The 23,517-nt window shown below is 42.8% G+C and overlaps 2 protein-coding genes across 2 annotated transcripts in view; one reads left to right on the top strand and one right to left on the bottom strand.

Moving 5' to 3' along the window:
- Positions 1-3,523, bottom strand: part of LOC139415938 (E3 ubiquitin/ISG15 ligase TRIM25) — an 8,475-nt gene extending 4,952 nt beyond the window's left edge. The window contains exons 1-4 of the mRNA XM_071164125.1: positions 3,355-3,523; positions 1,849-2,129; positions 1,133-1,318; positions 637-855 (exon numbers count right to left, since the gene is read on the bottom strand). Of these exons, the coding sequence (XP_071020226.1) occupies positions 637-855; positions 1,133-1,318; positions 1,849-2,106 (663 nt within the window). The 5' untranslated portion in view covers positions 2,107-2,129; positions 3,355-3,523. The remainder of the gene's footprint in view (positions 1-636; positions 856-1,132; positions 1,319-1,848; positions 2,130-3,354) is intronic.
- LOC139415934 (uncharacterized) lies at positions 3,333-23,517 on the top strand. Its single transcript, XM_071164122.1, has 5 exons — positions 3,333-3,868; positions 6,077-6,171; positions 6,421-6,496; positions 8,377-9,213; positions 19,863-23,517. Exons 1-5 carry the CDS (start codon positions 3,604-3,606, stop codon positions 20,264-20,266), a joined length of 1,677 nt encoding a protein of 558 aa, XP_071020223.1. The 5' UTR covers positions 3,333-3,603; the 3' UTR covers positions 20,267-23,517.

The following is a 23,517-nucleotide window of genomic DNA, read 5'->3' as shown; positions in this document are numbered from 1 at the left end:
TATAGTGCATTGCTTTTGACCAGAGCCCTATGGGATCGCGCTCTTCCCACTATTTAGGTTTCGGGTGACATTTGGGACTCACTCATTGTCTCTCATTCGCTCAACCATGTCAGACAACAGCAGTGACAATAACATTCACCTGTGTTCTAGACTCATCAATTGCCATTCTGTGGAGGCCTCGTCTAGAGTATAGAGGTGTGTTCTTTGTGTGTGTACCTTTTGTTTGATCGAAAGTGATAGGGAGTACATACTTATTGTGTGCGAGTGTGTTCTAAGTGAGGGTCTTTCATTTTTAGAGTGCTTCATTTAGTCCTGTACATCCCCCTCCTGACCAGTAGACCAACAAACAGAGACCTCTTAACTCTACCACTCCTCCATAACGATATGTAACCTAAACCAGGGGTGCAATTTTGGTTTTAGAAGTGGGGGTATCCAGTCAGATAAACACTCCAACACGCTCAGAGGCGTCCGCATGGTCCTAAAGCACACATTTGCCTCGGACAAAAATGCAATTTCAGAATGTGTGGGGTGGGGGCATGTCACCCCTGTCCCCTGTGAAAGTTGTGCCCGTGACTTAAACACACAGTGATTAACCTATTCACTGTTTTAGAGGTTTTATAACTTTAGACCTGTTACCTTCAGATCCTTCATAGTGTTCTTCAGGGTCTTGATGGTGTGTCCCGCGTGGCCCCCCTCGATGGTACAGGCGTTGCAGACACACACCCGGTCGTCCATGCAGTAGTAACGGTACATCTCATCGTGTTCAGGACACTTCCTCTTCCTCAGGTCCCCCAGGGGTTCAGTCAGGGGGTGCTCCCTAAACGCAGGCAGCTCCAGGTGGGGCTTCACGTGCTCCTGAAATGGACAAAATGAAGAAAAAGTTAATGTTTGTCTTGACTTACCTGCTGATTGAAAATGTAAAATAAAACAAAGCTTTAAGAAAAAAAAGAAGAAAAAAAAAGTGTTATGCACATCCAACACTTGAATGTGTTGAGAATACTGGTGCTGTGCAAAAAAAGAGTGCTTAGATAACAGAATAAGAATATTGGAATATTTCTGCTTCACAGTGCTTTACCATGGGTGAATTTGGAATTATGGATGCTAAAATGATGGATGCCTCTCAGATCTTTACCTGACACATGGACACCTCGCATTTCAGACACGTCTTGACCGCTACCTCTACCACCACTCCAGCCCCAGGTTCCCCTTTCCCCGCCTCGCTAGTGTCCCCTGGAGAGCAGTAGTCACACGGCACGGACACGTGGGTCTTGGCTGTTGTCGGGCTGCCGTTAGGTTGTTGTTGTCTTGACGATACTGCCTGGACATCATAGAGAGAGGAAGAGAGGTAGCGTGTTTGTTGGGTGGGGCCTATAGGCTATGAATCAGTAGAGCAGGCTATTGTAAAGGAGTGGCAGGGTAGCCTAGTGGTTAGAGCGTTGGACTAGTAACCGGAAGGTTGCAAGTTCAAATCCCCGAGCTGACAAGGTACAAATCTGTCGTTCTGCCCCTGAACAGGCAGTTGGCCTAGGAACAGTTGGTTGTCATTGAAAATAAGATTTTGTTCTTAACTGACTTGCCTAGTTAAATAAAGGTAAAAACAAAAAACAAAACAAAAAGATGAATACTCCTTAAACTAAGGTCATCAGAGTGATAGGCCTTAAAATTCATGTAAACTTTTTGTTGGTGTTTTTAGCTACCGCTCCACAGCTAATGTGTATCAAGCATATCAGAGTAGGAGTGCTGATCTCGGATCAGGGCCCTCCTGTCCATGTAAAAGGCTAAACGTATCCTAAATCAGTACTCCTCCACTGAGACACTTCATGAATACAGCCCCCAGACAGCACATACCCGTCCCCTGTAGCGGAAGTCGTCTGCGATGTTGGCGAGCTTAAAGTTCTTCTGGGAGGCCGTGGAGCAGCGGTGGCTCTCTCGGCACTCGGGGCAACGGAAGCGGCCTCGCTCCGCTTGGCGTTTGAGCCGGCGGACGCACAGCAGGCAGAAATTGTGGCCGCAGGGCAGCAGGTGGGGGTCCCGGAACAGGTCCAAGCACACGGGACAGGTGAGCTCGTCTTCTAGAAGAGTGGACTGGTCCATAGAGGTAGCCATGATGGGACGGGGGAAGGGGAGAGCTGATGATGGGAAGGGGGAAGGGGAAAGCTGATGTTGGAGGGGGGGATATATATGCAGAGTAGTAAAACAATGACAAACCTAAAAGCCTAAATAATAAGTTAATCATCTAAGAAGTAACCAATGTGGCAGTTTAAAACAAAACTATTTTTAAACTTTTCACTTCCCCTTTCCTATCAACAATGTTGATGTTGGACCAGCTCTGAACTTGCTGACGTAAACCTAGTTCAAAAGGTAATGTGTGGCCATAGTTGCATGACTGCTAATAGGACCATTTAAATTTCAATAGTAGCCTCATAAATCACCAGTAGGGGAAAAAAGTACCAAATGGTCATACTTGGGTAAAAGTAAAGATACCTTATTAGAAAATGACTCAATTAAAAGTGAAAGTCACCCAGTAAAACAAACATTTATAGATAGCCAGGGGCACCTCCGCCAATGATCCCCCAGATCATAGACAGTAGGGATGACCAGTGATGTTCTCTTGATAAGTGTGAATTAGACCATTTTCCGGTCCTGCTAAGCATTCAAATGTAACGAGTACTTTTGGATGTCAGGGGAAATGTATCGAGTATTTTCTTTAGGAATGTAGTGAAGTAAAAGTAGTCAAAAATATAAATAGTAAAGTACAGATACCCCCAAAAATGCAGTATTTTTACACCACTGTAAATCACCATAATAACACATATATATATATATATATATATATATATATATATATATATATATATATATATATCTTTCAAGACACTGCAAATATAGCCGTGGGTTTAGGGTATGTGTTGTATGCAAGTGCAATGCTTCTAAATAACCGTAGTTGAATTGAAACGTATTTATATTTTAAATAGATTACGCTGACCTACATGGATGGCATGTTCCAGTTTAGAGGGCTGAGAATCGAATTAATTAACTAGCTGCTCTAGTTTAGAAGGTGGGATAAGGTCATGGCCAGACGGGATCCATCTTTTGTCAAATTGAATTCAAAAGTTATTTTTTTTGCATTTTAGCTAACGCCAACCCTTTTCCTAACCGTAACATAATTATACTAACCTGCTGCGTAAATTATTCTAACCTACTATGAAATGTAAAGTCTGACGTTAACTTGACAAAAGCTGGATCCCTTCTAGCCAAGTCTGTGGCATAATAGCAGCCCGAGCGCACCTTGTGGAGGTAACTAGCTACAGTTGACAACTAACGGTAACTTATTTACAAATATTGGTCGCTTACCTAGATCTCAGAAGACACCGTATTTTACAACTTCTTATTTAGTCTCTCGTTCCTGGTCAGCGAAATCTCAGGCGAACACGATTCAGGCACTAACAATTGTTGTTTGACCATTCCTGCCGGGGAACAGCAGGTGGGCTCAATCCGTAACCTCGTGACACCTGGGGCACGTGACACCTGTGACGACGTCAATGAAATGCGCGCGCAGAATTTCTTCCCATTTGTAATCCAAACTCCACTAACTGGTCAGTTATGGAGGAACGCGAAGACTTCGTGAACACTTTTAAAACACAGGTTAAAATGGTTTTGGATATTCTGTTAAATGTCGCCGTATCGGAGATAACGCATGTTTTCCAAGGCACTTCGGGTAACGCAACTATCCAGAATACAGTATTACCCGTTGCTCTTCGCGCCGGAGACCACACCATAGAGGCCGTGCAGGCATGCAGACTGAAGAATGCATTGGAAATGGCAATATGCACATACACACGGGAAACCACTGAAGTGACACCACGTGGTGAGTAACTTTAACATACGTTATTTTAAAGTAGGCCTAATGTAACATTGCCAGGAAGTCTCAGCGTTAGTTGAATTAATGGGCTGTAGAATAAGGCTGCACATGGTACAGACCATATACGTTTTTTTGTGTGGTTTCCAAACGGTAGGCTTAACCGGTGTTGCCAATTTAGCGACATTGTCGCTATATTTAGCGAGTATTCAGACCCGTCTAGTGAAAAATGTTTAAAAAAGTGACTAGCGACAAATCTAGGGACTTTTTCTGGTGTTATTGGAGACTTTGAGACTCTGACGTGAAAGCACGTATCGTTCTTACTCTTCTCAACGAGCAGCTGGTGCTGTTGTGGTCCCCACCCCCGTCCCAAAGCACTCACCGGCGGCCCAGTCCTCGCGCAGCAGTCCCTCCCAGCTGTAGTCAGAACAGGAGATATTCACTCCTCCACGTCCAGACTGCAAATGAATTGCGAATGCGGGAAACAGCCCCTGGTTTATCCCGCCCTGGTTTACATTTAAAAAAAGAGAATTGTTTTTATCCTGAATTAGGGCCAGACAAGTTACCATAATTTTCTCACATTGCCATTTACTTTTTTCTATTTTCTCTTTTTAGTCTATTTAGATTGTTAATGTAGTTTCTATACAAAAAAAATCATGTTTTATTGTGAGTTGTTGTAGGCTCCTAAGTGGACCATAAGGTTAAAATTAATAAAATAAAATAAAAAACGAAGTCTCTCTTGGGTCACTTTTGCCGGTCCCAAGCCCAGATAAAGGAGGGTTGGAATTGTAGTTCTAAACATATATTTAGGGTGTGTTTTTTTTATATATTTTTTTTTACTCTTTCTCTCTCCTACAGTGTCCATCACAATTACATGCACATGGCCAATTATGAAAATTGGGTGATTAGGTCATTTAGGACTGTCCTTAGAGGCCGGCCTATTAATCGGAATGGCTGATTAATTAGGGCTGATTTCAAGTTTTCATAACAATCGCTATTTCTAGGTGCCGATTTGCCATTTTTATTTTTAATATACCTTTATTTAACTGCACGTCGGTTAAGAACACATTCTTATTTTCAATGACGGCCTAGGAACGGTGGGTTAACTGCCTCGTTCAGGAGCAGAAAGAGAGATTTTCACCTTGTCAGCTCGGGGGATACAATCTTGCAACCTTACAGTTAACTAGTGGTTGTTTCCCTTGCTCTGCATGGGTAACGCTGCTTCGAGGGTGGCTGTGTTCCTGGTTCGAGCCCAGGGAGGAGTGAGGAGGGGAACGGAAGCTATATTAAATCAATACTAAAGTGCCAATAGTCAAAGGTTAATGAAATACAAATGGTATATGGGGAAATAGTCCTATAACTACAACCTAAAACTTCTTACCTGGGAATATTGAAGACTCATGTTAAAAGGAACCACCCACTTTCATGTTCTCATGTTCTGAGCAAGGAACTGAAATGTTAGCTTTCTTACATAGCACATATTGCACTTTTACTTCTCCAACACATGTTTTTGCATTATTTAAACCAAGTTGAACATGTTTCATTATTTACTTGAGGCTACATTGGTTTTTATTGCTTTATTATATTAAGTTAAATTAAGTGTTCATTCAGTATTGTTGTAATTGTCATTATTATAAATTAATAAAAGTCGTCCGATTTAATCGGTATCTGCTTATTTGGTCCTCCAATAATCGGTATCGGCGTTGAAAAAAATCATAATCGGTCGACCTCTAGTCCTTACTGGGGAGTTGGCAACACTGGGCTTAACACATAGATGGGCGTTCATAAAATGCAATTTCAAGTAACACTTTGACACACTTTCATTAAGAACCAAGAACCAAAAATGAGCCTGATTGCAACATCCTGGAAAATGCCACTCAGAACCTAAATTTAACATAACGTTAATGTCCGGGGAATATGTTTTTTTAAGTGTCTTTTCAACGTAATTTTGCTTACTGGGACTATGCTAGTTTCGCATTTTTGGGGGGTCTCAGCTAGGGTGGCAGAACAGCAAGGACTGGCCCTGCAGCTACAACAGGTGTTACATCTCTAGCTAGTTCGAACTTCTGCTCCCTTTGTATTCCAGTATGTAGACTAATTATTTGTTGCCTCCTTAGTATTCCAGACCTTTCTTTAATGGAAAAGTATGTTTTTTTTTTTTTAAATAAAATAAAAAAAAATCTCTCTGTGGTTCATCCTCTGTTGTGTTGACCCTAGCAACTCGACATGATAGTGGTGAGGTCCCCAGTGGCTCTGTTGCTATGCCAAGGCGTGATGATGGTGAAGACATGCACGTTAATCTTAAATATGAGGTGAGATGGTTAAAATAAAAGAGAATGAATGAAACGGAACAGCATCATTGACATGAATGGGGAATCCCGTTCTGCACATTCTAGTTCTGTGTTAAGAATGCTCTGGATTGTGTGTGTGAAACACAGCCTCTCTTTTAGTGGACCATTTGACTTAATGGCCCCTATAATGTTCAGTGTCAGTTGTTTCCTTCTGTAGCAGTATCTAAATGCTAATGTAAGTAAACAGTATATTCATTGTTATGCCTGTAGAGATTGGACATGGACTGGGAGGTGGTGAAGGTTGGTGTCTTCAAGGAGGGTGACAGTATTGGGAAAAGCATGCAAAGTAAGTGGACCAGACAAGTGGATTGCTTGCTATTTGGGGGTTTAGGCTGGGTAACCGTAAAGCACTTTGTGACAACTGCTCAAATGCGTTGGATTTGAGTTATTGAAATGACGGAGTAGTGGATGGAAAGAGAATTTAAGTCATGCCTTTATTGTCCCAGTAGTAGAGATGCATAAAGATGATGGCCCTCATGCACTTACCACAAATGACTCGTTTGGCTAAGTTTGCCGTAGTATACATCACACTCCTTATAATTTATTTGTATGTTCATTAGCACCGTATACATGATCCCAATTCTATCTTGAGGTTTTTTCCTAATTGCCGCAAAAGGTAGATTATTCAGATATTTATCAAACCATGTCACGCAACGTAGTTTGCCAACTCACTGGATAGTGCTAAAACGATGATGACATATCTGAATTCTTCCATCTTTATGCATGTTTGCCATTGGGACATTCATAGTGCAGTCAGTGTGAAACAACAATCATCTACAGTGCATTCGGAAAGAATTCAGACCCCTTTCCCCACATTTTGTTACGTTACAGCCTTTTTCTAAAATGTATTAAATTAATATTTTTCCTCAATCTATTTCTCATAAATGAAAAACCTTATTTACATAAGTATCCTGATCCTTTGCTATGAGACTTGAAATTGCGCTCCAGTGCATCCTGATTCCATTCCTCATCCTCAAGCTGTTTCTACAACTCGATCGCAGTCCACCTGTGGTAAATTAAATTGACTGGACATGATTTGGAAAGGCACACACCTGTCTATATAAGGTCCCACAGTTGACATTGCATGTCAGAGCAAAAACCAAGCCATGGGGACGAAGGAATCGTCTGAGACAGGATTGTGTCGAGGCACAGATCTGGGGAAGGGTGCCCAAGAACGCAGTGGCCCCCACCATTTTTAAATGGAAGAAGTTTGGAACCACCAAGACTATTCCTAGAGCTGGCCAATCGGGGGGGGGGGAGAGAGAAGGGCCTTGGCCAGGAAGGTGACCAATAACCTGATGGTCACTCTGACAGAGCTCCAGAGTTCTGGGAGAATCGTCCAGAAGGACAACAACCTCTGCACCACTCCACCAATCAGTCCTTTATGAAAGTGGCCAGACTGAAGCCACTCCTCAGTAAAATGCATATGACAGCCTGCTTGGAGTTACAGGACTGTCAGACCATGAGAAACAAGATTCTCAGGTCTGAAGCCAAGATTGAATTATTTTTCCTGAATGACAAGCAGTACGTCTGGAGGAACCCTCCCACCATCCCTACGGTAAAGCTTTGGTGGTGGCAGCATCATGCCCTTTTCTTTTTTAAGTGGCAGAGACTGGGAGACCAGCCAGGATCTAGGGAAAGATGAATGGAGCAAAGTACGGAGATCCTTGATGAATCTGCTCCAGAGCAGACTGGGGCAAAAGTTCACCTTCCAACAGGACAATGACCCTAACCACACAGCCAAGACAAAGCAGGAGTGGCTTCGGGACATGTCTCTGAATATCCTTGAGTGGCACAGCCAGAGCCCGGACTCAAACCCAATTGAACATGTACTGCAACTCACCTCGTCCAACCCGTCAGCTTGAGAGACCTGCAGAGAAGAATGGGAGAAACTTCCTAAATACAGGTGTGCCAAGCTTGTAGCGTCATACTTTTGTAAATGTAATCTTTTTTAATATATTTTTTTAATAAATGTAATTCATCTTGAAATAAGGCTGTAACGTAACAAAATGTGGGAAAAGTCAAGGGGTCTGAATACTTTCTGAATGCACTGTATAGGTTTCTGTATTAAGTGCATTTGGAGGGCAATATTTGTGCTTTGTTTCTCACTGATATGAAAAAGATGAATGTTACGAGGCCAACAGTATGTTTCTTTCTTTGTTCCAGAGAGTCAAGAGTATGAATGTCTTGTCTCTGAATTGACGTTTGAACCATCGACATCCTCAGAGGTCTCGGACCCCCACTGCATACACACTGAAAACAGTGCCACCGCCACCACCACCCTGTCACTGTGTTCAAATGACACCGTATTGTTTAACTCCCCGACAGACAGACTGACTGAACAGGAGGTGCAGGTGGGTTCTTCCCAGGCCCCACCTCCAGTGCCCCTGAAATGGCTTCTATTTCCTCTTCCTATCTCAGTCAGCCCAGAAAAAAAAGTGGAATTAGAAAGGGGGAAACTGGAGCCTGTTCCCATTGCCATCAGCACGCCGGTGGATTCGGAACAACAGCCAGCCAACACCCTTAGGATTATAGATACAGAACCCATGCTTAGAACACCTGTGGGACACCTGGAAGCACTCACTGACTATGACATCAGTGGTGCTGCTCTCAAAGAAGAGCCACTAGGAAGCTTGGGACAACCGGAAGTCAAGGAGGAGATTGAGCTGGTCCGGCATACTGCACAACCAAGTACACAACGGTACAATGACATTACAGCAACAACACAACTAAGCATGCTACAAGAGCCGATTCTCACCCAAGTAAACCCCAATGTACATGTGGCCACACAAGCAAGCATTATACTAAACCCAGCAGCAAAGGAAGAGCAGCGAGACCGAGGTGGACCAGTGTTGAGCGGGACCAGAAGCAGAAAAGGCTGTGACACCACTTCCACAGCACTTCAAGCCACCTCCTCCATATCACCTCACCGCTCTCCCCTCCCCCCCTCCACTCCCCCACCACTACCCCATGAGCTGGAGAAGCAGATGAGAACCTGTTCAGGTATTTACCCATGCTGTAACTCTCAATTCCTTGAATCTAATCTCCTCGCCTCCTCAACCATATTGGAGGAGGAAGTCCAAGCCTCCTCTGACCTTTTCCAATGCGTTTTGAGAAGGCGGTGAGGATGCAAGGAATTGAGAAGGATACTCCTTTCTCATTTGTGCAATATACACTGAGTATACCAAACGTTAGAAACACAATCCTAATATTGAGTTGCACCCCCTTTTGCCCTCAACAGCCTCAATTTGTTGGGGCATGGACTCTACAAGGTGTCGAAAGCGGTCCACAGTGATGCTGACCCATGTTGATTCTTGTTTCCCACAGTTGTCTGGATGTTTTTTGGATGGTGGACCATTCTTGATACACACAGGAAACTGAGCATGAACGCTACTGTGTTTGCAGTTTTTGAAAAAGAAACAGAGCTGTACATTCTAGGAGCCTAGATGCAATAATGTAATAACCAACGTTTCAACAGAAGCTGTCTTCATCAGGGTATCATGACAAACGCTGTGGGTCACTAGTTTGTGAAGTGTCAAAGTGCACAATGCAAATAGTCCAGGTAGCCATTTGATTACCTGTTCAGGAGTCTTATTGCTTGGAGGTAAAAACTGTTGAGAATACTTTTTTCCTAGACTTGGCACTCTGGTACTGCTTGCCATGCGGTAGTAGAGAGAACAGTCTATGGTTGGGGTCTTTGACAATTTTTAGGGACTTCCTCCTGGTGTAGAGGTCCTTTATGGCAGGCAGCTTAGCCTGGGCCATACGCACTACCCTCTGTAGTGCCTAGCGGTCGGAGGCCGAGCAATTGCCGTACCAGGCAGTAACGCAACCGGTCAGGTTGCTCTCGATGGTGCAGCTGTTGAACCTTTTGAGGATCTCAGGACCCATGCGAAATCTTTTTAGTTTCCTAAGGGGGAATACTCTTTGTCGTGCCCTCTTCACGACTGTCTTGTTGTGTTTGGACCATTCTAATTTGTTGATGTGGACACCAAGGAATTTGAAGCTCTCAACCTGCTTCACTACAGCCCTGTCGATGAGAATGGCGGTGTGCGCTGTCCTCCTTTTCCTGTAGTCCACAATCATCTCCTTAGTCTTGGTTACGTTAAGGGATAGGTTGTTATTCTGGCACCACCTGGTCAGGTCTCTGACCTCCTTCCCTATAGGCTGTCCCTTGGGAGCTCCAGTGTTGAGGATCAGCATGGCAGATGTGTTGCTACCTACCCTCACCACCGGCGATGAGCTTTGAGGGTACTATGGTGTTGAACGCTGAGCTGGAGTCAATGAATAGCATTCTCGCATAAGTGTCCCTTTTGTCCAGGTGGGAAAGGGCAGTGGAGTGCAACAGATTGCATCATCTGTGGATCTGTTGGGTGGTATGCAAATTGGAGTGGGTCTAGGGTTTCTGGGATAATGGTGTTGATGTAAGCCATTACCAACCTTTCAAAGCACTTCATGGCTAAGGACTTGAGTGCTACGGATCTGTGGTAATTTAGGCAGGTTGCCTTTGTGTTCTTGGGCACAGGGACTAGGGTGGTCTGCTTGAAACATGTTAGTATTACAGACTCAATCAGGGACATGTTGAAAATGTCAGTGAAGACACTTGCCAGTTGGTCAGCACATGCCTGGAGCACACGTCCTGGTCATCCGTCTGGTCCCACAGCCTTGTGTATGTTGACCTATTTAAAGGTATTTTTCACGTCTGCTACGGAGAGCGTGATCAGTCGTCCGGAACAGCTGATGCTCTCATGCATGCCGCAGTGTTGCTTGCCTCGAAGCAAACATAGAAGTGATTTAGCTAGTCTGTTAGGCTCGTGTCACTGGGCAGCTCGTGGCTGTGCTTCCCTTTTTGTATTCTGTAATAGTTAGTGAGCCCTGCCACAAGACGAGTGTCGGAGCCAGTGTAGTATGATTCAATCTTAGCTCTGTATTGACGCTTTGCCTGTTTGACGGTTCGTCACAGGGCATAGCAGTATTTCTTGTAAGCTTCCGGGTTAGAGTCCAGCACCTTGAAAGCAGTATCTCTACCCTTTAGCTCAGTGCGAGTGTTGCCTGTAATCCATGGCTTCTGGTTGGGGTATGTACGTACAGTCACTGTGGAGATGACGTCCTCGGTGCCCTTATTTATAAAGCCAGTGACTGATGTGGTGCAGCTTTCCCACTCGCCTTCTGCGGGTCCTGACGAGGCATCCGGCTCTTTGTCCTCTGTACCTGCGTCGTTTCCTCTTGCAAATAACGGGGATGTCGACCCTGCCGGGTGTTTGGAGAATGTCCTGTGCGTCTTGGTTGTTGTAGAAAAATCTTTGTCTAATCCGAGGTGAGTGATCGCTGTCCTGATATCCAGAAGCTCTTTTCTGCCGTAAGAGACGGTTGCAGAAGCATTATGTACAAAAATACTGCCTTAGTGGAGCACATGACACCTTTCATTGGGATCTATTTTCCTGTTTGGGTGTTTGCAGGATCTACATTTGCAAGTGCCATTGCATTGAGTGCAGCTATTACACTTTTAGTTTCCATCTGGTAGAGGTGCAAATAGATGTTGCGAAGGGATATTTTGGGGGTGGTCAATCAGTTTACCAATTGATCTGAGATTTCTGCCCTGTGAGATTCCAACCAATGGAGGGTCCAAAAACACATTACGGATACTGTCATCGGATCTTAGAATGTGCCAATGTTTGAACAATTCCCTTAATTTGTTCAGAGCACACATTGAATAGCGGGGTAGTTAGAATGCTTATTTTTGCGATACTATCCTTGAAAGATGTCTCCTTGTTTAGAATTTTCTCAATGTCCGTATTAAGCTAACGGTTTTTGTACCCCCTCTCCTTGAGTGTTCTTTGCGTCTCAGCCATATTTCTGTCTCAATCTGCCAGTTCTATTGCAAATTCTTTTGATTCAACAATTGGCTATAGGTCAAACGTTTTTTCAAGGGATGCGGGTGACAACGATCAGCCCTCAACAAACTGTTACGGTCAGTAGGTTTCCTGTAAAGATCAGTGTATGGAACATTATCACACAATCATAAGATCAAGGAAACTGATTTCACGTGTGTCAGGTTGCATAGTAAATATCAGGTGCTCAGAACAAGAGATGAGAAGCATGGAATGCCTGGCTCTATTTTGCATCACCCCTCCATAGAACAAAAAGTGTTCTAATTTCTAACATTATTATTTGGAAACGGTACGTTGAAATTTTTGAAGGGATTGAAAATGGACTGTTTCCATGTAACCAACCCACAGACAAATTAGCGTAGTTAGGAGCCATATGGGGTCCCATAGCAGTACCCTTCGTCTGAATAAAGAAATCCTTTAGAAGCGTGTGTGTGTGTGTGTGTACTATTTCAGCCAATGTTACAGTGCATTCACTGGAAGGTATTTCATTAGGGTCACGTTGCAGAAGAAAATTTATCGCTTCAATACCGCCCTCGTGTGGAATATTTGTGTATAACGACCCCACATCAAAAAGTAACTACTAACAAAGTGTTATCATAGAGAGGATCAAGAGATTCAATAATATAGATCATACTACTAGTGTCCTTTACAAAGGGGGGGAGCTGTTCTGCGAGTGGTCTATAAAATAAAGTTGATAAGGGAGCCGTTACTGCATCAAAGCCCGTACAATAGGGCGCCCTGGAGGTTTTTGTAAAATGTGTGTAATTTTGACAAAGTATAGAATGTGGCAATTTTAGGGTGTTGAATGGCCAAAAGGTTGTTCTTATTTTGGTGATTTGACCAGAACTTGCCTATCTAGGACAGTGGTAGATCATGTTCTGAAATTGGGAAGTGGGGTCACTTCTGCATTTCTTGTAAAAGGTGTTGTCAAGCAGTTGTCTATGACAGTAATTTACATAAGATGTCCAGTCCATGAGTACAACCGACCCACCCTTATCAGCAGGACGAATAAGGACTTGAGGTATCAGATTGTAAAGCAAAGATTGTTCATCCTTAGGTAAATTATGGAAGGACATGTTAAGGAGATTACCAACATCTTTTTTAACCAGTCTGCAATGTCTCAATAGTGCTTGTGATTGGCTGGAGGTACAAAGTAATTCTTGCTTCTAAAAGGAGTCAGAGAATGTACAGGTGAGCAGCTTACACATTCAGTAGAAATTAGGGGAGCTAGGGTATTCCCTTAAATACTTGACTCAAGATATTTCAGCTTGTCTTTTGGAGTTCACTTTGACTTTATTTTTTTAATCTATTTAATAAAATTCATGCTATAACAAAATGTGGAATAAGTGAATGGGTGTGAATACTTTTATGGCACGGAGCATACAAACCATTAAACAACTGCTCTTTCCATGACAGACTAACCAGGGGAATACTATGATCCCTTATTGATGTCATTTGTTAAATCCACTTAGTCAGTGTAGATAAAGGGGAGGAGAGGTCAAGACACTTTAAAATAATTAGTTAACATGTATTGTGCATGTGTGTCGTTCAGAGGGTGAATGGGCAAGACGAGACTTCAGTGTGTTTGAACAGGATATGGTAGTAGGTGCCAGGTGCACAGGTTTGTGTCAAGAACTGCAAACCTTGAATACATGTTCTATTGGTTTAATAACAAATTGTTGACCAGCTGGAAAATGATTTTATTGAAATGGATAAAACAATTGGAGAGAAACGCACAACTCTGCAAGGAGCTGTTAACCTGTTATGGCTATATCCCTTTGTTCTCAATTTCCGCCTGAAGACATACCCAAATCTAACTGCCTGTAGCTCAGCCCCAGAGGCAAGGATATGCATATTCTTGGTATCATTTGAATGGAAACATTCTGAAGTTTGTGGAAATGTTAATTGAATGTAGGAGAATATAACACAGTAGATCTGGTGGAAGAAAAGAGAAAGAAAGAGCATACGTTTTCTGTCTTTTATTGTTGTAGTATCATCTTTCACATGTACTAGAATAGCCACACAGTCAGATAGGATGCTGGAGAATTGTGATGGATAACACAAGAGGGCAACTGTAGGTGTGCAAAGTTTCAGACTGATAACTTCAGGAATGGGTGAGCTACATGACATTTAGCATGAAGTCACCCAGGTGTCCCACACAAGTTGCCCAAATGTACCCAAGTGGCCAAATTGGTGAAATGACCTATAACTATATACAACATATCAAAAAGCAATTCTAACACACACACACAAATGTTTTACTTTTTAATTTTTTTAAAACAGTACACCCTTTGGAAGTCCTCGTCACAATATTTTGCTGCCTGTGCCATGTCCCATAGCAGTCTCTTTCTGATGTAAAGCGCAGAGAAACTGAACAAGTGGTGCAGTTCATGCGACACAGAACACAACGATGCCTCTGCTGTGCTCTTTTGGCCCTGGGGCACAGTCATGCCTGCAGTAATGAACTGTGGCATATGAACACCACTGGGGGCACAGGTAGAGCGGGCAGCTTGGCACCGGGGGCTCCCAGTCAGAGTCGCTATCACTGTGAAAGAAAACATTTTAAAAAAAATATTGTATGAGCCTTTTATCATCACATAAAATAAACATATGTATTGTATAGAGCAGAGGGAACAGTCACTAAGGTGAAGTGCTGTTCCATTCAACTCCGGCCAATGTTGTGGTCCTGCCCTCCCCTGAACAGCAGCCAATGGATATTTCATATGGAGAGGAGTAGCAGGCGCAGTGGCCATGTGTGTGTTTGCTGTTCTACTCCATTCCATTTGAATAAAAAAAATAAATGTAATCTGACATGAAAAACATATATATATATATATATATATATATATATATATATATATATATATATATACTGCTCAAAAAATAAAGGGAACACTTAAACAATGTAACACCAAGTCAATCACACTTCTGTGAAATCAAACTGTCCACTTAGGAAGCAACACTGATTGACAATACATTTCACATGCTGTTGTGCAAATGGAATAGACAACAGGTGGAAATTATAGGCAATTAGCAAGACACCCCCAACAAAGGAGTGGTTATGCAGGTGGTGACCACAGACCACTTCTCAGTTCCTATGCTTCCTGGCTGATGTTTTGGTCACTTGAATGCTGCTTTCACTCTAGTGGTAGCATGAGACGGAGTCTACAACCCACACAAGTGGCTCAGGTAGTGCAGCTCATCCAGGATGGAAGATCAATGCGAGCTGTGGCAAGGTTTGCTGTGTCTGTCAGCGTAGTGTCCAGAGCATGGAGGCGCTACCAGGAGACTGGCCAGTACATCAGGAGACGTGGAGGAGGCCGTAGGAGGGCAACAACCCAGCAGCAGGACCGCTACCTCCGCCTTTGTGCAAGGAGGAGCAGGAGGAGCACTGCCAGAGCCCTGCAAAATGACCTCCAGCAGGCCACAAATGTGCATGTGTCTGCTCAAACGGTCAGAAACAGACTCCATGAGGGTGGTATGAGGGCCCGACGTCCACAGGTGGGGGTTGTGCTTACAGCCCAACACCGTGCAGGACGCTTGGCATTTGCCAGAAAACACAAAGATTGGCAAATTCGCCACTGGCGTCCTGTGCTCTTTACAGATTAAAGCAGGTTCACACTGAGCACATGTGACAGAGTCTGGAGATGCCGTGGAGAATGTTCTGCTGCCTGCAACATCCTCCAGCATGACTGGTTTGGCGGTGGGTCAGTCATGGTGTGGGGTGGCATTTCTTTGGGGGGCCGCACAGCCCTCCATGTGCTCGCCAGAGGTAGCCTGACTGCCATTAGGTACCGAGATGAGATCCTCAGACCCCTTGTGAGACCATATGCTGGTGCGGTTGGCCCTGGGTTCCTCCTAATGCAAGACAATGCTAGACCTTATGTGGCTGGAGTGTGTCAGCAGTTCCTACAAGAGGAAGGCATTGATGCTATGGACTGGCCTGCATGTTCCCCAGACCTGAATCCAATTGAGCACATCTGGGACATCATGTCTCGCTCCATCCACCAACGCCACGTTGCACCACAGACTGTCCAGGAGTTTTGCAGAAACAGCTCTTCCAGTTCCTGTTTGAATCATAACACTCAAAGATTCCTCAAACAAAAAATCTGTCTCACTTTCACTTTAGACTTTAACTTCGCTTTTCCTGATTTATTCGCCGTGATATCTTCAATGAAATCGTTGAAAATACAACTTTCCGAAATACAGCTGCGCGTAACAAACCTCACAGCAACTCCTCTGATCATCAAGACGAGAATGGAGTTCGTTACGCGTGCGATTACAAACAAGGAATGGTGGTCCAACCCAAAACCATTACATACTGGCGTTTACCTCAGCTCATTGGCTATCTGCCCAGCTAGATTTCAAGAAGATCAGTGGTCATTGGGCAGAAATATAGTCAATCAATGAAGTTTAGCTAAAATTATTGGTGCGCAAGGTAGTAATTGCTCGTTGTCTTCAAATCAGTTCACTTCGGTCAATACTCCCCGCAAAAAACAATGACGTTTGGCTGTGTTGCAAACATCCAGAGGAATGCACTGAAACCAACCATGACTAGATAAATGATTGTTTACGGTGTGTAATTACATCTAATGCTCCGTAAAAAATGTATAGATGGAATTCACGGCACAAACGGTTCACAAAATGTTTCGATTTAGACTATAAAAATTGATTTTATCAAAGAAAACGGCACTTAATTTGATCACTGGGACCCTCAGGAAGAGAAATAAGAGCAAGATATCAGAATGTAAGTCATAATTTTACCTTCAGATGCGAATGTGTAGTTTAGTAGTTTGATTACCAATATTCTAATCTTTTGAAGGGTGTAAGACACTTGCATTTTCAAGAATGTCTAATGTTACGACGTATTTTTAGTTGTCACTCTGAAATTTCCCCTGATGATGATCCCTGTACGGGGATCGCAGCCATAACAGGTTAAAACCAAGTTTAATAGTTTGGATATGAGAACTGAGGATGGATCAACAACATTGTAGTTACTACACAATACTAACTTAATTGACAGAGTGAAAAGGGAAGCCTGTACAGAACAAAAACATTTCAAAAGATGCATCCTGTTTGCATCAAGGCACTAAAGTAATACTTGGGCTTGTAATTTAAGTACTTGGGCTTGTTTCATGATGACTGCTTGTGTTGGGTCAATCTTTCCTCAGCGCTAGGACAAATGTAGCCTACATTTTTCCGGTTAGGTTGATTGTGTTATGCTATATTTAATTCTGTGAATATCTGAACAATGCATCCAAAAATAAACTGCTGACACTCTGGACATAACTTTGTAAAGACTGTGTTTGTGTAAATAGTTTCTGAAAAAAGTGTGGCCAGCTCAAACGCTGATGGTTGCCTCATTCGAAACTGCCGTTCTAAAGGAGCATTCTAAATGTGTGTTCTAATCACACGGGTGTGATCGTACGCTTCAGGGACCACTGTAGAACGATCACACCCGTGTGATGGTACGTGTGAAAGGGTTAAAATAATAAATGTAATAGCGCTAAGCACAGACAAAAGACTAGAGGGAAAAACTGGTTGTTAGCTTTACACCAGACAACAGGAGATGAGTTAATCTTTCAGCACGATAACCTTAAACACAAGGCCAAATCTTCACTGGAGCTGCTTACCATTAACACAGTGAATGTTCCTGAGTGACCGAGATACAGTTTTGACTTAATCTAATGAAGACTGAAACACAACAAAATGGGATATAAATACTTTCTGAAGGACCTGTATGTGTTGTGTTCAATGTATAGTTTTTATTTTATTTAGCTAGGCAAGTCGGTTAGGAACAAATTCTTATTTACAATGATCCTACCTGGGGAACAGTGGGTTAATTGCCTTGTTCAGGGGCAGAATGACATAGATTGTTTTTACCTTGTTAGCTTGGGGATTCGAATCAGCAAACCTTACTGGCCCTGCGCTCTAACCACAAAGCTACCTGCCGCCCCAGTTTTACCCCAGTGGATAGTTTGTCCTGTTTTATCTTATCCAGGGGCGCAAAATTCTGGTAACTTTCCCAAATTTGCCAGGTTTCCCACTTTTCCCACTTTTCTGGGAGTTGTGGAAAATTACTGGGAGTCTTGCATTCATAATCCTACAGTGCCTTGCGAAAGTATTCGGCCCCCTTGAACTTTGCGACCTTTTGCCACATTTCAGGCTTCAAACATAAAGATATAAAACTGTATTTTTTTGTGAAGAATCAACAACAAGTGGGACACAATCATGAGGTGGAACGACATTTATTGGATATTTCAAACCTTTTTTAACAAATCAAAATCTGAAAAATTGGGCGTGCAAAATTATTCAGCCCCCTTAAGTTAATACTTTGTAGCGCCACCTTTTGCTGCGATTACAGCTGTAAGTCGCTTGGGGTATGTCTCTATCAGCTTTGCACATCGAGAGACTGAAATTTTTTCCCATTCCTCCTTGCAAAACAGCCCGAGCTCAGTGAGGTTGGATGGAGAGCATTTGTGAACAGCAGTTTTCAGTTCTTTCCACAGATTCTCGATTGGATTCAGGTCTGGACTTTGACTTGGCCATTCTAACACCTGGATATGTTTATTTTTGAACCATTCCATTGTAGATTTTGCTTTATGTTTTGGATCATTGTCTTGTTGGAAGACAAATCTCCGTCCCAGTCTCAGGTCTTTTGCAGATTCCATCAGGTTTTCTTCCAGAATGGTCCTGTATTTGGCTCCATCCATCTTCCCATCAATTTTAACCATCTTCCCTGTCCCTGCTGAAGAAAAGCAGGCCCAAACCATGATGCTGCCACCACCATGTTTGACAGTGGGGATGGTGTGTTCAGCTGTGTTGCTTTTACGCCAAACATAACGTTTTGCATTGTTGCCAAAAAGTTCAATTTTGGTTTCATCTGACCAGAGCACCTTCTTCCACATGTTTGGTGTGTCTCCCAGGTGTCTTGTGGCAAACTTTAAACAACACTTTTTTTGATATATCTTTAAGAAATGGCTTTCTTCTTGCCACTCTTCCATGAAGGCCAGATTTGTGCAATATACGACTGATTGTTGTCCTATGGACAGAGTCTCCCACCTCAACTGTATATCTCTGCAGTTCATCCAGAGTGATCATGGGCCTCTTGGCTGCATCTCTGATCAGTCTTCTCCTTGTATGAGCTGAAAGTTTAGAGGGACGGCCAGGTCTTGGTAGATTTGCAGTGGTCTGATACTCCTTCCATTTCAATATTATCGCTTGCACAGTGCTCCTTGGGATGTTTAAAGCTTGGGAAATCTTTTTGTATCCAAATCCGGCTTTAAACTTCTTCACAACAGTATCTCGGACCTGCCTGGTGTGTTCCTTGTTCTTCATGATGCTCTCTGCGCTTTTAACGGACCTCTGAGACTATCACAGTGCAGGTGCATTTATACGGAGACTTGATTAACACAGGTGGATTGTATTTATCATCATTAGTCATTTAGGTCAACATTGGATCATTCAGAGATCCTCACTGAACTTCTGGAGAGAGTTTGCTGCACTGAAAGTAAAGGGGCTGAATAATTTTGCATGCCCAATTTTTCAGTTTTTGATTTGTTAAAAAAGTTTGAAATATCCAATAAATGTCGTTCCACTTCATGATTGTGTCCCACTTGTTTTTGATTCTTCACAAAAAAATACAGTTTTTATATCTTTATGTTTGAAGCCTGAAATGTGGCAAAAGGTCGCAAAGTTCAAGGGGGCCGAATACTTTCGCAAGGCACTGTATTTTATCCTATTTTATCTCATTCTCCCCAGTGAAGCTTGAGGACTTGCGGCTGGTGGGACACTGCCACCGTCGTCTGCGCATCTGCTGGGACTGTGGCAAGATCTTCTACCGGAAACGGAAGCTGAGGTGGCACCGCCGTTTAATCCACACCGGAGAGAAACCGTACTGCTGCTCCCAGTGTCACCGGGCGTTCTCGCTCCGGAAGAATCTGAAGCACCACCAGAGGGCCCACACAGGGGAGAAACCGTACCACTGTAAAGACTGCGGGAAGCAGTTCCGGTGCAACGGGAAACTGACGACCCACATGAGGTTTCACACAGGGGAGAAACCCTTCGGCTGCACCCTCTGTAGGAAAAAATACAGGGTGCTAAAGAACTTAAAGACACACATGGCCACCGCACACCCACACCCTGGCCGATGTCTTAACCGTTAGAACAAGTCCAAAATTGTACCCTTATTCCCTTTTGTAGTACACTACTTTTGTCTTATATTGCTCCCTCTGGGAACAAGGGGCGGAAGAACTTGACACATGATATCCAGACATAAAGACATTGAGGTGAAAGACCACCCCAATACAGTGAAAGACTGAATAGTAGAGTATTCTGGATAGAATACTTGAGTGGGATGCAGTGTAGGCGGCCTTCATGTTATCTAGAGATCTACAACTACGGTTGAAGTCGGAAGTTTACATACACCTTAACCAAATGAATTTCAACTCAGTTTTTCACAATTCCTGAGATTGAATCCTAGTAAAAAAAAGTCCCTGTCTTAGGTCAGTTAGGATCACCACTTTATTTTAAGAATGTGAAATGTCAATAATAGTAGAGTGATATATTTCAGCTGTTTATTTCATCACAATCCCAGTGGGTCAGAAGTTTAAATACACTCAATTAGTATTTGGTAGCATTGCCTTTTTAAATGGTTTAACTTGGGTCAAACCTTTCGGGTAGCCTTCCACTAGCTTCCCACAATAAGTTGGGTGAATTTTGGCCCATTCCTCTTGAAAGAGCTGGTGTAACTGAGTCAGGTTTGGAGGCCTCCTTGCTCACACACGCATTTTCAGTTCTGCCCACACATTTTCTATAGGATTGAGGTCAGGGCTTTGTGATGGCCACTCCAATACCTTGACTTTATCTTAAGCCATTTTGCCTCAACTTTGTAAGTATGCTTGGGGTCACTGTCCATTTAGAAGACCCATTTGCAGCCAAGCTTTAACTTCCTGACTGTCTTGCTGTTGCTTCAATATATCCACATACTGTTCCTGCCTCATGATGCTATCTATTTTGTGAAGTGCACCAGTCCCTGCTGCTGCAAAGCACCCCCTCAACATGATGCTGTCACCCCCTGTGCTTCACGGTTGGAATGGTGCTCTACGACTTGCCAGCCTCCCTTTTTCCTCCAAACATAACAATGGTCATTATGTTCAAACAGTTCTATTTTTGTTTCATCAGTCCAGAGGACATTTCTCCAAAGTGTACGATCTTTGTCACCATGTGCAGTTGCAAACCGCAGTCTGGCTTTTTTACATGGCGGTTTTGGAGCAGTGACTTTTTCCTTCCTGAACGGCCTTTCAGGTTATGTCAATATAGGACTCATTTTACTGTGAATATAGATGCTTTTGCACCGGTTTCCTCCAGCATCTTCACAGGGTCCTTTGCTGTTGTTCTGGGATTGATTTGCACTTTTTTCAACAAAGCACGTTCATCTCTAGGAGACAGAAAGCATCTCCTTCCTGAGCAGTATGATGGCTGCGTGGTCCTATGGTGTTTATACTTGCGTACTGTTGTTTGTACAGATAAACGTGGTACCGTCAGGCGTTTGGAAATTGCTCCCAAGAATGAACCAGACTTGTGAAGATCTAAAAAAAAAAAAAAATGTCCTGAGGTCTTGGCCGATTTTCTTTTGAATTTCCCATGATGTCAAGCAAAGAGGCCCTGAGTTGTTTGAAGGTAGGCCTTGAAATACATCCACAGGTGCACCTCCAATTGACTCAAATGGTGTCAATTAGCCTAGCAGAAGCTTCTAAAGCCATAATGTCATTTTCTTGAATTTTCCAAGCTTTTTAAATGCACAGTCAACTTAGTGTATGTTAACTTCTGACCCACTGGAATTGTGATACAGTGAATTATATGTTTGTAAACAATTGTTGGAAAAATTACTTGCACAAAAGTAGATGTCCTAACTAACTTGCCAAAGCTAGTTTGTTAACAAGAAATTTGTGGAGTGGTTTAAAAACAAGTTTTAATGATTCCAACCTAAGTGTATGTAAACTTCCGACTTCAACTGTAAAGCTATGACCATGTGTAAAGTCCTTCAATATGTTGTAGATCCATCCTTCAAAACATGTTAGATCCATTTAGATGTTTCATATTGTACACAGGAAAACCACTTGCTGACAGACTTTGAAAACAAAGTGTGTATGTGAGAGAAAGGTTAGAGCTGGATGATGTTGACACAGTGAATGATGAGCCAGGATGTTGAGAAAAGGTCTTTCCTGCCTGGCTGTTGCATACTCCAAGCCTTATGCCGATTGGGAGATCGGAAATGTCAGACATCAGTGCGTTCAAGACAACTGGGAAATTGTGATCAAAACAAATTTTCCATGTCAGTTTTTTTTTTTACGGTATTCCAAGTCGGGATCCCGGTGTTCTTTTTAGAACCGACCTTTAAGATCACTGATGTCATGATTTCACCTTGTTCCCAGTTGTCTTGAATTAGAAACTAGTGTTTTGCATGCATCTTCCTAAGATGGCTGACCTATAACTATGAACACTATGGTCCTTACAACAATGGATAACACACCTCGTTGTACTCACACTGATAATGTTATAGAACACCATGTGAGATTCTCAATTCCATTGGTTGAGAAAGCCAGAGGTCCCTCCACTCTGACCTTCTCCTACAATTGGTTTTGTTACAGAGTACTCGGAGTATGACATTTATATTCCCCTAGGTACTGTGGCAGTTTCCCCTGACCAGGAAAACATTCTGGGCCCTAGATGTCCAGAGGGCTATACTACAATACAGGCTCAAGGAGTAAACCTGCTAACTTGCCTAAATATTCTGAAATAACAAAACAAAAATTGAAAGATGAGCATGGTCTACTTAACTCGACAACCAAAAATGCATATCTAAGTTCTTTTATGAATGATAAAATAGTTATTTCTGGTTTTATCAAAGTTAGCTGGCTTTGATCCTACTTTGTAATATACTCCTCTGGTCAAACCACATGTTTGAAGCACTCCTGACCCTACCTAGGCAGATCATATTATATTGTACTTATTGTACTATGCTGTAGTGTAGTTACTAGCTAGCATACTAAATGTCTCTTTCAGACAAATACACTAACACCATCTGCGGATGCCAATGTTTTCTGTTGAAGTGATTGAACCCAAATACATGTTCATGTGTACTCTTTGGTGGAAGGAAGTTCTTAGAGTAATATTTAATTGTTCTGTCAGGAGGATGTTTGGACACTGACTGTCTTTACTTTCATTTGATCATAATTATTCTGTTATCATTTGCTATATTTTTGTTTCTCCCACAGATTCATGCATGATGCAGTGCCGTGCAAAAGTATTCAGACCCCTTTGATTTCATCACATTGTGTTACAAAGTGGACTTAAAATAGATTTGTCTTTTTTTATTTTTTTAGTCAACAATCTGTCGGTGTAAAAAAAAAAA

This window comes from Oncorhynchus clarkii, chromosome 9, assembly GCF_045791955.1.
Source record: "Oncorhynchus clarkii lewisi isolate Uvic-CL-2024 chromosome 9, UVic_Ocla_1.0, whole genome shotgun sequence".
Taxonomy (NCBI): Eukaryota; Metazoa; Chordata; class Actinopteri; order Salmoniformes; family Salmonidae; genus Oncorhynchus; species Oncorhynchus clarkii.
This window is presented reverse-complemented; position numbering and strand designations above follow the sequence as displayed.

Coding starts and splice junctions, on each gene's coding strand:
- LOC139415934 (XM_071164122.1), top strand. CDS start 3,604: ATGGAGGAACGCGAAGACTTCGTGAACACTTTTAAAACACAGGTTAAA. Junction 3,869..6,076: donor CACTGAAGTGACACCACGTG/GTGAGTAACTTT, acceptor TGTTGACCCTAG/CAACTCGACATGATAGTGGT. Junction 9,214..19,862: donor GCAGATGAGAACCTGTTCAG/GTATTTACCCAT, acceptor CATTCTCCCCAG/TGAAGCTTGAGGACTTGCGG.